We start from the raw sequence: 12,978 nt of genomic DNA, 5'->3' as shown, positions 1-12,978 counted from the left end.
CCCAGGTCTCCCAAGGCCGGCCCAGGTCTCCCAAGGCCGGCCCAGGTCTCCCAAGGCCGGCCCAGGTCTCCCAAGATCTTGACTTCGTGTTCAAACAGTGAGCAAAAGACATAACTGTCTAGCCTTCTCTTATATCTTGATATACACGTATATAGACACATAGACACCCCTAGACATTACCAAAATTATGTGGTCTTCTCTGTTGCAATTGACAGGCTGAATCATAATGCAATCTGATATCTGCTAAGAATGGTTCTCTAGGTGCAAAATCATGAACCAGTGTTACCTTCAATATATCGACGCTCCGCTCTTTCTGTACCAACATTCGCAGTGTGTGAGCCACGTTGAACAGGTGGGACATCTGGAGGAGACAGAAAATGGATGTCATTAGTACAATCTAATCCAGCATCTCATATTACATCTTCAGGAGTTGCCTGATGCTATCATATCCCATTATGGCACGTGCGGAATAAAACCCAAGCGGCAAAAGATATAGCTAGATCTGTGATCTTCAGACAACCAAGTTCAATGTCTTTTAGGGACATCTTTCACATGTGTAACCCATTGATATGGTGTTGGATGTGGTGTATTAAAATGGACATTAGATGATGGAGAACTGCGAGTCGGGGGCAATCACTCATGGCAGAACAACCGTCTGGAACTTGTATGCTGAACAGCAGGACTTCACTGGGGCGCAGAGCACCCAGGGGACTGCATTTCCCAGGGGAGGTAGCATGTGGGTGAGGACATATACACACATATACATACATATACACAAACACACATATATATATATATATATATATATATATAAATATATACATACCCACACACACACCTATGCACACACACATATACATACATACATACAGTGAAGGAAATAAGTGTTGTTCTTGTTCACAGACACTTATGCCAACGGTTACATTCACTACTTTAAATCTCATTGTTTAGCGCCTTAAAGGGGACCTTGCATCAGTTCACTACCTTATGAGGAGAAACATCATCTAAACCTTAGATTAGTGGTGCACCGAAATGAAAATTCTGGTGCCGAAACTGAAAATTCAAAGTGCACTTGGCCGAAAACCGAAACGTGCAGTTTTAAAAAATATATATTTTTTAGAAAAAAAATACACTGACCTAAAAAAACAAAAACAAAAAAAAAAACACAGCAATATATACCCCAATATTTTAGTAAAATATGAAAGCAGATGTTACGGCGAGTAAATAGATACCTAACATGTCACGCTTTAAAATTGAGCACACTCGTGGAATGCAAACTGCGGTGCTTAACAAATCTCCATGGGTGATGCTTTAAAAATGTCTACAGGTTAGCAGTGTAAAGTTACAGAGGAGGTCTAGTGCGAGAATTATTGCTCTTGCTCCGACGTTCATGGCCATACTTCACATGTGTGGTTTGAACACCATTTACGTATGTGGGTGAGGCCTACGTATGCGTTCACCATTACGTGTGAGCACAGGTGGATGGGGTCACTTTAAATGTTTTTTTTTTTCTTGCACTGTCACTTTAAAAAAAATGTTGTCACTTTTATTATTAATCACAAGCAATGCATGCATCCCTTGTGATAGAAATAATTAGCGACAGGTCCTCTTTATGGAGATATGGGGTCAATAAGACCCCACATCTCTCCTCTGCAATGTAAAGCATTGGATCAAAAAAAAAAAAAAAGAAAAAGCATTGATCTAGTGTTTTAAAAAAAAATACAAAAATGGCCGGAACAGGAAGTGACATCGCTCCAGTCCTCCAACGTCATAGAGATGAGTAGAGGCCATCTTTTCTTTACTCATCTCTATGCCCAGTGCCGGGATCACTCGGTGGTTTCTCAGGTAAGGCTGGAGAACTACCGAGTGGCACGCGGCGAGGGGCGAGGTTTTTCGGTGCCTTTTTTAATTTTGGCCGACACGTTTCAGCCACCGAAATTTCAGTGTATCCCTACCTTAGGTAATCTTCAAACCAATTGGGCCCAACTCTAAGGGACGTTGGCTGATTATAGGTGCAGCGCTCTCCATTTTCAAATCTAATCCTTGGCATCAGGTTCTGAGGATCTGCAGTGAGCTCAGCCGTTTATTGATAGTTGTTCCCGTTCGCTGGGGATTCAACAGTCCCCTCAGATTTGAGGCAGTGGATTATTTTTGGCCTAACAGTTACTGGTACTTTACTGTGAATGCTGTTACTTCTTAACCACTTCCTGTCCGGACACTTTTACCCCCTTCCTGACCAGGGCAATTTTCAGCTTTCAGCGCTAATACACTTTGAATGACAATTGCGCAGTCATGCAACACTGTACCCAAATGAATTTTTTACCATTTTTTTGAAACAGATAAAGCTTTATTTTGGTGGTATTTATTCACCGCTGGGATTTTTATTTTTTTTTTGCTATGTAATTGAAAAAGTCCACAAATTTTGAAATTTTTTATAAAATTTTGCAAATAAATAATCTTTCTTCATAAATCTTGGCCAAAATTTATTTCGTTATCTTTTTAGTAAAAAAAAAATATCCAAATTAGTTTATAACCAAAAATTATAATTTTTAAACTTTTTTTTACATTTTTATATTATTTTACATACGGTCACCCTAGCAGTACAGTGTCACCATGGTGACACTGTACTACTTGTGGGGGGTGATGAAGATTTTTTTTTTTTTTCACACTGATTGCTTTTACACCCATAATAGGATGTAAAAGCAATCATTTCTCTTTCTCTCTGTCTCCATTCTTGCAGTCATTGAGAAGTACTGAGTGAGCTGTGATTGGTCACAGCTTGTCACATGGTACAAGGCTGTTGTGAATAGCCTTGTACCATGTGACCTCTGTGATCATTCACAGATTTCACACGTAGTAAGCAATGATGTCACAAGTGACATCTTGCTTACTACTTTGCATGTGACCACTGATTGGCCAATCGGTGATTACATGATCAGGACCTTGTACAGAGGTCCCGTCCGACGATCGGTGTTTCACTTTGTCCGGAGGGTGCGGGGAGGCTGTTTATAAACGGCCACCCGACCCTGCACTGCCACCATCCGGCCGTTTATATACAACGGCCGGTCGGGAAGTGGTTAAAGATGACAAGAGTGATTATATTTGCTGCATATACCAATGTTATTTTGTGCTTTTTGATCAATTCAATGCAAAACTCTATATTGGTACACAGTGGTGACTGCTTCTGGTCACAAGATACGGTGGTGTCGGCAGAGGCTGGGTTTTCAGAAAGAGGTCCAGATTGAGAGGGAACCTGAAAAATTACTAAGCAACCCTTAAGGGGGTAGTGCTCTATGTGGGGGCTTGTCCGGGATATCCCTGTTCAGAGAATTTGTGAACCCCAAAAAGAAAGCATGGAACCCTCTCAAATACTACTTTTTATTCAATAAATCTCATTTTAGAAGGTAATGCACTAGGCCCATCCACCCTCTGTTCCTTTGCACACAGCACATATGTGGGGGCTTGTCCAAGATATCCCTATTCAGAGAATTTGTGAACCCCAAAAAGAAAGCATGGAACCCTCTCAAATAATGACATCAACAAGGTGGCACGGTTTCTGCCATGGATGCTAACAATGGGGGGGCACTATTCCTACCACTGTCACCAATAGGGTACTGTTCCTTCCACAGACACCAACGACGGTGCACTATTCCTCCCCTTAATGCCAAAGATGCACTGTTTATTCCCACTGATGCCAGGACAATTTCTACCCCCAATGGCCACAGTCCAGACCCTCTAAAGTCTAAAGGGCCGTAAAGTGTTTAGAAAGTTTGGAGACCCCTAGTTTAGAGGATGTCTGGCCAAAATACTTGACCCAAGCTTTATAGCAGTTGCGTCAATAAGACTAGTTTGATCTTTTGACAAAGATGACCTAAGATATTTATGGTACCCAAGCATGAGCAAAGGAATGATGAATCTCCTGCGCTGGACGATGAGCTCCACAAGGTCAGTAACCCCACATGGACTACTTTTTGGGAATGCAAGCTTTGCTGCCCTCAACAGACAAGGCTGGACTGTGGCCATTGGGGGTAGAAATTGTCCTGGCATCAGTGGGAATAAACAGTGCACCTTTGACATTAGGGGAGGAATAGTGCACAGTCGTTGATGTCCGTGGAAGGAACAGTACCCTATTAGTGACAGTGGTAGGAAGAGTGCCCCCCATTGTTAGCATCAATGGGAGAAACCATGCCACCTTGTTGATGTAACTATTTGAGAGGGTTCCATGCTTTTTTTTTCACAAATTCTCTGAACGGGGATATCCCGGACAAGCCCCCACATAGGAGCTGTGCGCAAAGAAACAAACAGAGAGCGGATGGGCCTAGTGCATTACCTTCTAAAAATGAGATTTATTGAATAAAAAAGTAGTATACTCACAAATAAAATCAAAGGCACATCACAAAAAAAGGACAGCATGGTCCAATCTCCCTAGATGGTGGCTATTGGGGGACTGTAGGCCTCCAAATACCTGAGGTGTTTCAAGGCAGAACCTCTTCCTCAGAGCCAACGCACTAGGCCCGTTCACCCTCTGTTTGTTTGCACACATTTATGGTACCAAGTGGGAATGACTAATGTAGAAAAGGTGATAAATTTCCCCCCAAAAATGCTGACACCTTGGAAGTTAGAACAAGGTGAGACATGGGACAACACTAAGGAGAATGCTCAGAGTCCTGTTCACTAAAGGAATTCATGGGCCAGCTATAACAGAAGCCAAGTGACTTATGCAGGCCATAGATGGGTCGAAAATCGGCCAATTTTCTGATCGTTAGTGGGCTAATTGTTCGGCCGTTTTTCGGTATTTTGGCAGATTTTTTTTATCGGTAAAGTTGGAAAAAAATCAGCCGATTTTGCCGATCGGCCGATTTTCGCGGCAATGATGGGCAGATCGGCCGATTTTCGCGGCAATGATGGGCAAATCGGCCGATCTTTTTACCAATAAAAAAATCTGCACATGAGCAGAGACTTGCAAGAGGAAGACAAAAAGAAGAAGAAAAAAGAAGAAGAGGATGAAGAAGAGGATGAAGAAGAGGATGATGAAGAAGAAGAAGAAGAGGATGAAGCAGAAGAAGAGGATGAAGAAGAAGAGGATGAAGCAGAAGAAGAGGATGAAGAAGAAGAGGATGAAGAAGAAGAAGAAGAGGATGAAGAAGAAGAAGAGGATGAAGATGAAGAAGAAGAGGAATCCCAGCGTCCCTGCAGAGAGCTCCGCTATTTCTTTGACAGTTCCTTGACATTTATAGCGGTTGCAACAATGTATCTATTTGTTTCCGAATAAAAACATCTGTATCCGAAATGGATACAAATAGATACATTGTTGCAACCACTATAAATGTCAAAGAACTGTCAAAGAAATAGCGGAGCTCTCTGCAGGGACACTTTTTGCCGGCTGTAGACGGGATGAAAATCAGCCGATTTTTTTTACCATTGCTGGTAACGTCGGCCGCTTGAACGACCGATTTTTTTTTAAAAAAAGAAAAATCGGCCGATTTTCGACCCATCTATGGCCTGCATTAGTGTATCGCTATGGCTTACAGACTATTGCCGATGTTCATCTGCTATGACTTGATATACAACGTGCGTGTATATACAAATGTTTGCATATTTGTAGCATGCAAAGTCTTGTATTGTTTTCCTATAGCAGTCTGTGTGCAGCATTCTCATTAGGGAAAATAATCACATTAACATACAACTGGGTTTCTTTCCTTGGATTTACTGCAAGAAGTAGTTACTTCAAAAGAAACAAAGAAAACCAAACTGAAGAATATTTCATGTCCATGCCTAGGACAAAGTGGACCTGTCCTTACTAGAAAAGTGCTAGTAGCTAAATTAGTGCTTGGCATACAAATACCCATCCAAGCTGGTGAGACAAACTGAAGAGTGGGGAGTCGGCAGTGAATATACCAAGATTAGTTTTTCAGTGCTCCTCCTACTGGGAGATGGGGCACTGTATCCAGCATCCATAGGGCAAACAGAACCTCTTTTAACCACTTGCCTACTGGGCAATTTTACCCCCTTCTTGCCCAGGCCAATTTTCACCTTTTAGCCCAGTCGCATTTTGGATACAGTGTTGCATGACTGCACAATTGTCATTCAAAATAAAACGTGCCCTGATAGCTAGCCACACTAAAGGGGCTACATTGATCATCACACTGATGATCAATGTAGATGTCCCCCCTGAGAGAAGCCGCTTACCGGCTAACCTCTACTCATGTGCTCTCAGCTGATTAGACAAAGCTAATCACATAGTAAAAAGGTGGCTCTGATTGGCCCTTTACCTGGACACGTGATCAGCTGTGTCCGAAGGACACAGTGATCACAGATCGCGCACCCCCATGGGGCGTGCAGGTGGTGAGGTTCTAGGAGGACGTCCATGGATGCTGTAATGCCTATGAAATGTGTTGGCCTTGGACTCTGTTTCTTGGGGAATTTTTACAATAAAGCATCGCTGCCCAGATGCCAGAAGCACGAGAAAGGACACTGATAACATTTCTCTAGGCTAAAAGAACAGAGTCACAAGACATTAGACTGCTTAAAGCAGATAAGTGTTTGTGGGATTGAACGTGTTTGTGACATCTAGAAATGTTACATTAGACTGCTTAAATTAGATAACAACTTGTTTGCGCATTTAAAGATGTCTACTTGTTTAAGAAGTTAGAAATCTAAGTTTACGGCAGATAAGAAGCTGATTTGAAGCAAAAAGTGTGATATTATGAGATAATGTTGTTTGTTTAGTGTAGGGGCTGGGAGTGACTCTGTTATCCTCATGGAACCTTTCTGCTAACTCCTGGAGTGGGCGTGGCACCCACCCAATTCAGGAAAGTGCCAGAAACGGGGATTAAAACGAGGAGCCTGAATGCGGTCGAGAAGGGGCCTTCGTATGCGAAAGGGGATGCTCTGACGCTGAGACTCTTGCCAAGGCTATATGGGCTCGACTGGTCACGTTCACGACTCCTCTGTGACACCCTGTTCATTATTGGTTCCGATGGGGTCTGTTCCTTCCCGTCTTCCCATAGCTTTGGTAATGTATTAATTCTATGCTGTCACACTGTCAAAAGATGTGTATTTCATGCTGTAATGCTCACATTATTATTGGTGTGTGTTATTATGCAGATTGTGAGGACTATAAGATATATCCTCCTGTGTGTCGTGTGATAATAAAAAGCGGAGGTTTTGACAGTGCAAGAATATTGCAGTTGGATTGTTATTTCTTGGAGTGCCAAGTGAATGCTATGGTGTGCTAGGGCAGGTGTTTATTCGGTAGAGGGTCTCACATGCTTAGAATAATTAATGGTGTAAATGCTGATTCAAGGTGCCTGTGTATTGTGTGTGGGACTACCTGTGTATTGTGTATATGACTTGCTTTTAGGCTGTGTCCAGCATTGCATTACAGATGCCCTCCCAGAACTAGCCAACCACACTGTAGCCATCTTTTGGCTATAACGTGGTTGGGAACTGATTAAAAAGGGTTTCAAAAGCTTTGCCATAGCCAGCACTCCTCACACAATGGAAGCCATGGAGCCAATGGAACGACCTTTGTACATTCAGAAGATAATTTCCTGGTGTAAGAATCTTCTTTGAACTCTTTCTACCTTATCCTCAAATATCAGAAACAGATCATACGCCTTTACTGAGCATCTAAAAAGGCAGGTGCAACAGTTGACCGACAATGGTGGACTGACCTGGTCCTTGGAGAACTGTCTGACGGACAGGATGTGTTGTCCAATGAGGGGGTGGAGGAGAGGTGAGGTCTGTACATGGGGGATACTCTGTATCGCCATGTTCTGAGGGGACATGAGCCGGGGGATGGGAGGCGGGTAGGAATAACCATCCTGAATAGACGACAGATCTGAAAATACAGCGTGATGAAGGTTAGTGCCCAGGGTATATATCAGTACACATCAATTACATCATCCGGTCCTACGTAATGTATGATTAATATAAAAAACAGTACTGGGGCAACTAAGACCAATCCTGCCCTGGTAATTGGGGAAACTTTCCTTCCTGACCCCACTCAGTCACATAATCCTTTATAGATCATGACTGGGGAACCAATAGACGTAATAAAATCAATTACATTCATATCAGTTTAGTTGACTGATACAATCAGTCTAGTTAGGGTAGTAAGGCATTCCAGAACTGCTCTTACAATAAAGAACCCTTCCAATCATAAAATCATTTCCATGCACATCAGCCTATGCCTATTCCCATCAGCCTTAGCCTATTCAGGGAAAAAGTGAGGGCCAGTGCCAACGAGTTCTCATTTGCGCCAAATGGGTTTTGCCTTCCTATACAAGTCTATGTACATGCAAAACTCAGTTGCACCTGTCAATGAATTCTAAATCTAAGAAGCAGCCCAAGCACCATGTCATACAAGCCAAAAGCCCGCCAACACAGGTCCTTTGGTTGTCCCCTCCCACCCCCAAACATATTACTTGTGTCACTGGCGCCCCCTGGCTGCTTCTCCTTTCACTGCAGCCACCACTAGGATACCCAATGTCAGCCCTTAGACCAGTGGTTCTCAACCTTCCTAATGCCGTGACCCTTTAATACAGTTCCTCATGTTGTGGTGAGCCCCAACCATAAAATTATTTACCCAGTAATTATAATTCATGAGTGTCGTTTTACCTCCAATACTGCTGCTTTCAACACAGTAGCTGCTTTTACAGAGTAGCTGCTTTCAACACAGCAGCTGCTTTCTACACAGTAGCTGCTCTTTACACATCGGAAATGTGTTTTCTGATGGTCTTAGGGGACCCCTGTGAAAGGGTCATTCGACCCCCAAAGGGGTCGCGACCCACAGGTTGAGAACCACTGCCTTAGAGGGAGAGCCATAGGACAGAGTTTGTGCCTAGCGATTGGCTTAGGAATGAACACCATCATGGGAGGTCACATGCTCCCCCATGCCCGGGTATTATTCAGTGGCGGCCTCCAACAGAGGAACATCAGGGGAGAACTGGAAAGGTAAATATAAAGGGGTCAGGGGTGCGAAGCTAGACACTGTTGCACCTTGAATCTATGTTTTGGATCAGGGGACTGAAAGAGAGCCAAAACACAGATTTACTGCCTGGCGTGTGCAAGACACTGTAGTAAGCGGACATGTTCTCTATGATCAGAATACACAATACTGACCTGTGTCTGAAGACTTCTTGACTCTGTCCTTTAGCGGCTCCTCGGCTGCACACAGAAAAGGCGAGTCAGTGACATATAAAACACCTACACACACACACACGAACACAGAGGAGGAAATCTGCCAAGCTCTGCACATTTTGTAGCTGGTATTGGACAAATCTCTACAGCAGGGGTGGCCTGACCATTTGGAAACTCGGGCACTGCCCGAGGGCCCGGGGTCAGTAGGGGGCCCCATGAGATGCTCCTGGTACCTTTTTCATAGGCTTTTTGAGTTTGGGCAAGGACACAGGGGCCCCATGATCCCCTATTGCCCGGGGGCCCCATGAGTTGTCAGTCCGCCCCTGCTCTACAGGTTTAAAAAAAAAAAAAAAAACACAAAAAAACCCCACAAAAAAAAAACACCCACAAGAAAAAAAAAAAAAAAAAGTGCCACTCACTGCTCAAGCTGGGGTACACAGGAGGCCATCACATATGGCTGCACATGGCTCCAGGGTCAGAGCAACATGCTCTTCGGGGGTGGAGTCTGAGCACAAACGTGCAGAGGAGACTTGGAACTATCCACCAATGACAGAGCTTGGCAAATCACCAAATTTCGAGAAAATCTAAAAGAAGGTTCCGGCGACATTCAGCGACACACAGCTGTCCTTTTAAAGTTCTGTGACTTAAGCAGCTCATTCTAAATTCATGGAGATTCAGATAAACCTCTACCTGCATCACCAGGATGCTATTACATAGTTAGTCTGGCTGAAAAAAGACAAAAGTCCATCCAGTTCAACCATAAAAAAAAAAAAAAAAAAAAAAAGTTATAATCCTACACCCACAGTTGATCCAGAGGAAGGCAAAAAAGAAAACCCCATGAACCAATTTGCTCCTGCTGGGGAAAAAAATTCCTTCCTGATCCCCCGAGAGGCAAACAGATATTCCCTGGATCAACTTCCCCTATAAATGTTATATCCAGTTATATTCTGTGTATACTATTGGCATACACAATACTATGAAAGGTCATCCGATTGGTCACCTGTAAGCGACAGTCACCCCAGCCACACGCCGCTGAATCTGGCCAAGAGTTGTCATCTTTAGTACTCAATTTCTTGTAGTCAATCAGGGATAAATCAGAGATACAATTGTGCAAGTAATGGACAAGGGCAGCAGTCTAGGGAAGAGTCACTACTGAGTAAATATGGCCGCCGTTTCGGCAATCAACTGCTTACATCCATATAGGAGATTTCATTGTAATTTTCACGGGAAGGCAGAAGGGAGCGCCGTGCCCCAGACTGAGCCCATATGTCCACTTTACAAAAGTGATTTGTGGGTTATCGGAAACTGATCACATTCCGATATAAAAAAATGAGGATAGAATTTTAAAAGATATCGGAGATTCTGGCCAATGGATCAAGAACAAATTTCACTGATTGGTGCACTGAACGTTACCTATCCTCCCAGCGTTCCCTCTGTGCTGAGTGAGAGACATCCTCCTGGATACTGGACCACAATGTAGAGTTAGAAGACTGAACACAGCCACCCCTTCCACCCACCATATTTATGGGACTGTTATAAAGGCCCCCCACAAGGACTGTGCCATCAGCTCCTGACTGGTGATAATTGGAAGATGGGGCATATCGTCAGTTCCTCAGAAGCGTGGCACATGTAGAATGACGAGAGGAGACATCTACTCCCAATGAGGTGTTCAACACAGGACATGTGAAGGTTCCAATCTGGTTCCCGAGTCCACCTCTTCCCAAATTTCCTACTGGCTTTTTCCTATCTATGCATTTCTACGAGCAATTCTCACCCCAATGCTTAACTTCTACATTAGTCCTACACATTACAAACCGAGTGATTGGCCGTAAATGTAATAAATAGGTCGACACTACCCTACAAATATTGTATGCAGGAGGTATCTTCATTAGAAGGTAACCCATCACATTTGATGAAGGAACAAGAACATAGATATCATTTTAGTGACTGATGATGTATTTCTTTACGTATATATCGTTACCATTGCTAATGTTGGGCTGAATGTTCGAGTCGAACCCAAGTATGACGCGAATATTGACCGTTCGTGTGTTCGCTGAACACAGACGATAGGGGCCCCACAATGCACTGCACCCTGACAGCGCATTGCGATTGGTCAAAGCAATGCACGTGACCACAGGTCAAGTGCAATGCTTTGGTCAATCATAGCACAGGATGATGTCACAAGGGGGCAGGTGAACCCCACCCCCTTGTAACGTCAAAACACTTTTTTTTTTGGGTAGTGTCTGCAGCGGGCATCGTAATTGACGTTGGATCTACTTCGGGGGACATCTTTTTTTTCATTTTTAATAAAGGACTTGTCAAAGAATGTCTCCTGTCCTTTTTACACACTTTTCTTTGTGAATGGGTAGCGGTACTGCATACTCATTCAGATGGGGGGGAGGGGGGTACTGGGATCTGGGGGCTCCCCTTGTTAAAGGGGGCTTCCAGATTCCAATAAGCCCCCCTCCCGCAGACCCCCACAACCATAGCCAAGGGTTGAGGAGAAGAGGCCCTGGTCTCCATCAACATGGGGACAAGGTACTTTGGGGGGGGGGGGGGGGGGGAAGCACTGACAGCTCCACCCCAGGCTGAAGCCCAATTTACGGATGTTCTTATGGGGGAGCTACAGAACAATACATCCACCATCCCCTTCCACTCCAGTCGATGGCCTGTACGGTGTTTCAATCCCCCCCAACATGGCGAATGGCGGCACTGTAGCCGCCCACCCCCTTTCCTCCAGGCGCTGTAGCCGCCGCCACCCCCCTTTCCTCCAGGCGCTGTAGCCGCCGCCACCCCCCTTTCCTCCAGGCGCTGTAGCTGCCCACCCCCCTTTTCTCCAGGCACTGTAGCCGCCACCCCCCTTTCCTCCAGGCGTTGTAGCCGCCACCCCCCTTTCCTCCAGGCGTTGTAGCCGCCACCCCCCTTTCTTCCAGGCGCTGTAGCCGCCACCCCCCTTTCTTCCAGGCGCTGTAGCCGCCACCCCCCTTTCTTCCAGGCGCTGTAGCCGCCACCCCCCTTTCTTCCAGGCGCTGTAGCCGCCACCTCCCTTTCCTCCAGGCGCTGTAGCCGCCACCTCCCTTTCCTCCAGGCGCTGTAGCCGCCACCTCCCTTTTCTCCAGGCGCTGTAGCCGCCCACCCCCCTTTTCTCCAGGCGCTGTAGCCGCCACCCCCCTTTCCTCCAGGCGCTGTAGCCGCCACCCCCCTTTCCTCCAGGCGCTGTAGCCGCCACCCCCCTTTCCTCCAGGCGCTGTAGCCGCCACCCCCCTTTCCTCCAGGCATTGTAGCCGCCACCCCCCTTTCCTCCAGGCGTTGTAGCCGCCACCCCCCTTTCCTCCAGGCGCTGTAGCCGCCACCCCCCTTTCCTCCAGGCGCTGTAGCCGCCACCCCCCTTTCCTCCAGGCGCTGTAGCCGCCACCCCCCTTTCCTCCAGGCGCTGTAGCCGCCCACCCTCCTTTCCTCCAGGCGCTATAGCCGCCCACCCCCCTTTCCTCCAGGCGCTGTAGCCGCCACCCCCCTTTCCTCCAGGCACTGTAGCCGCCCACCCCCCTTTCCTCCAGGCGCTATAGCCGCCCAGGCGCTATAGCCGCCCACCCCCCTTTCCTCCAGGCGCTGTAGCCGCCCACCCCCCTTTCCTCCAGGCGCTGTAGCCGTCACCCCCCTTTCCTCCAGGCACCATCATACCACATTAGAAATTCAACTCCTGCTGAGCATAATGGTCAAAAAACAGAAGGAGGAGAGGGGCATGCTGCCGATCACCCTAGCTCTCTGATCCGAATAGGACCAAGTGTTACACAGACTTGGCCCCCTGGGGAAAATCAATGATCTTGTTGTGGT

General features: G+C 45.8%; 1 protein-coding gene across 2 annotated transcripts in view; it reads right to left on the bottom strand.

Moving 5' to 3' along the window:
• CAD (carbamoyl-phosphate synthetase 2, aspartate transcarbamylase, and dihydroorotase) overlaps positions 1-12,978 on the bottom strand; it is a 76,454-nt gene that overhangs the window by 12,019 nt on the left and 51,457 nt on the right. Inside the window, exons 36-39 of one of the 2 annotated variants that reach the window (XM_089659684.1) lie at positions 10,558-10,608; positions 9,127-9,171; positions 7,677-7,843; positions 287-361 (exon numbers count right to left, since the gene is read on the bottom strand). In XM_089659684.1, the coding sequence (XP_089515810.1) occupies positions 287-361; positions 7,677-7,843; positions 9,127-9,171; positions 10,558-10,608 (338 nt within the window). The remainder of the gene's footprint in view (positions 1-286; positions 362-7,676; positions 7,844-9,126; positions 9,172-10,557; positions 10,609-12,978) is intronic. The other variant, XM_089659685.1, reaches the window with a different exon arrangement.

The sequence above is a fragment of the Staurois parvus genome, unplaced genomic scaffold (genome assembly GCF_062004578.1).
Source record: "Staurois parvus isolate SC_StPar_1 unplaced genomic scaffold, SC_StPar_1.0 ptg001181l, whole genome shotgun sequence".
Classification (NCBI taxonomy): domain Eukaryota; kingdom Metazoa; phylum Chordata; class Amphibia; order Anura; family Ranidae; genus Staurois; species Staurois parvus.
This window is presented reverse-complemented; position numbering and strand designations above follow the sequence as displayed.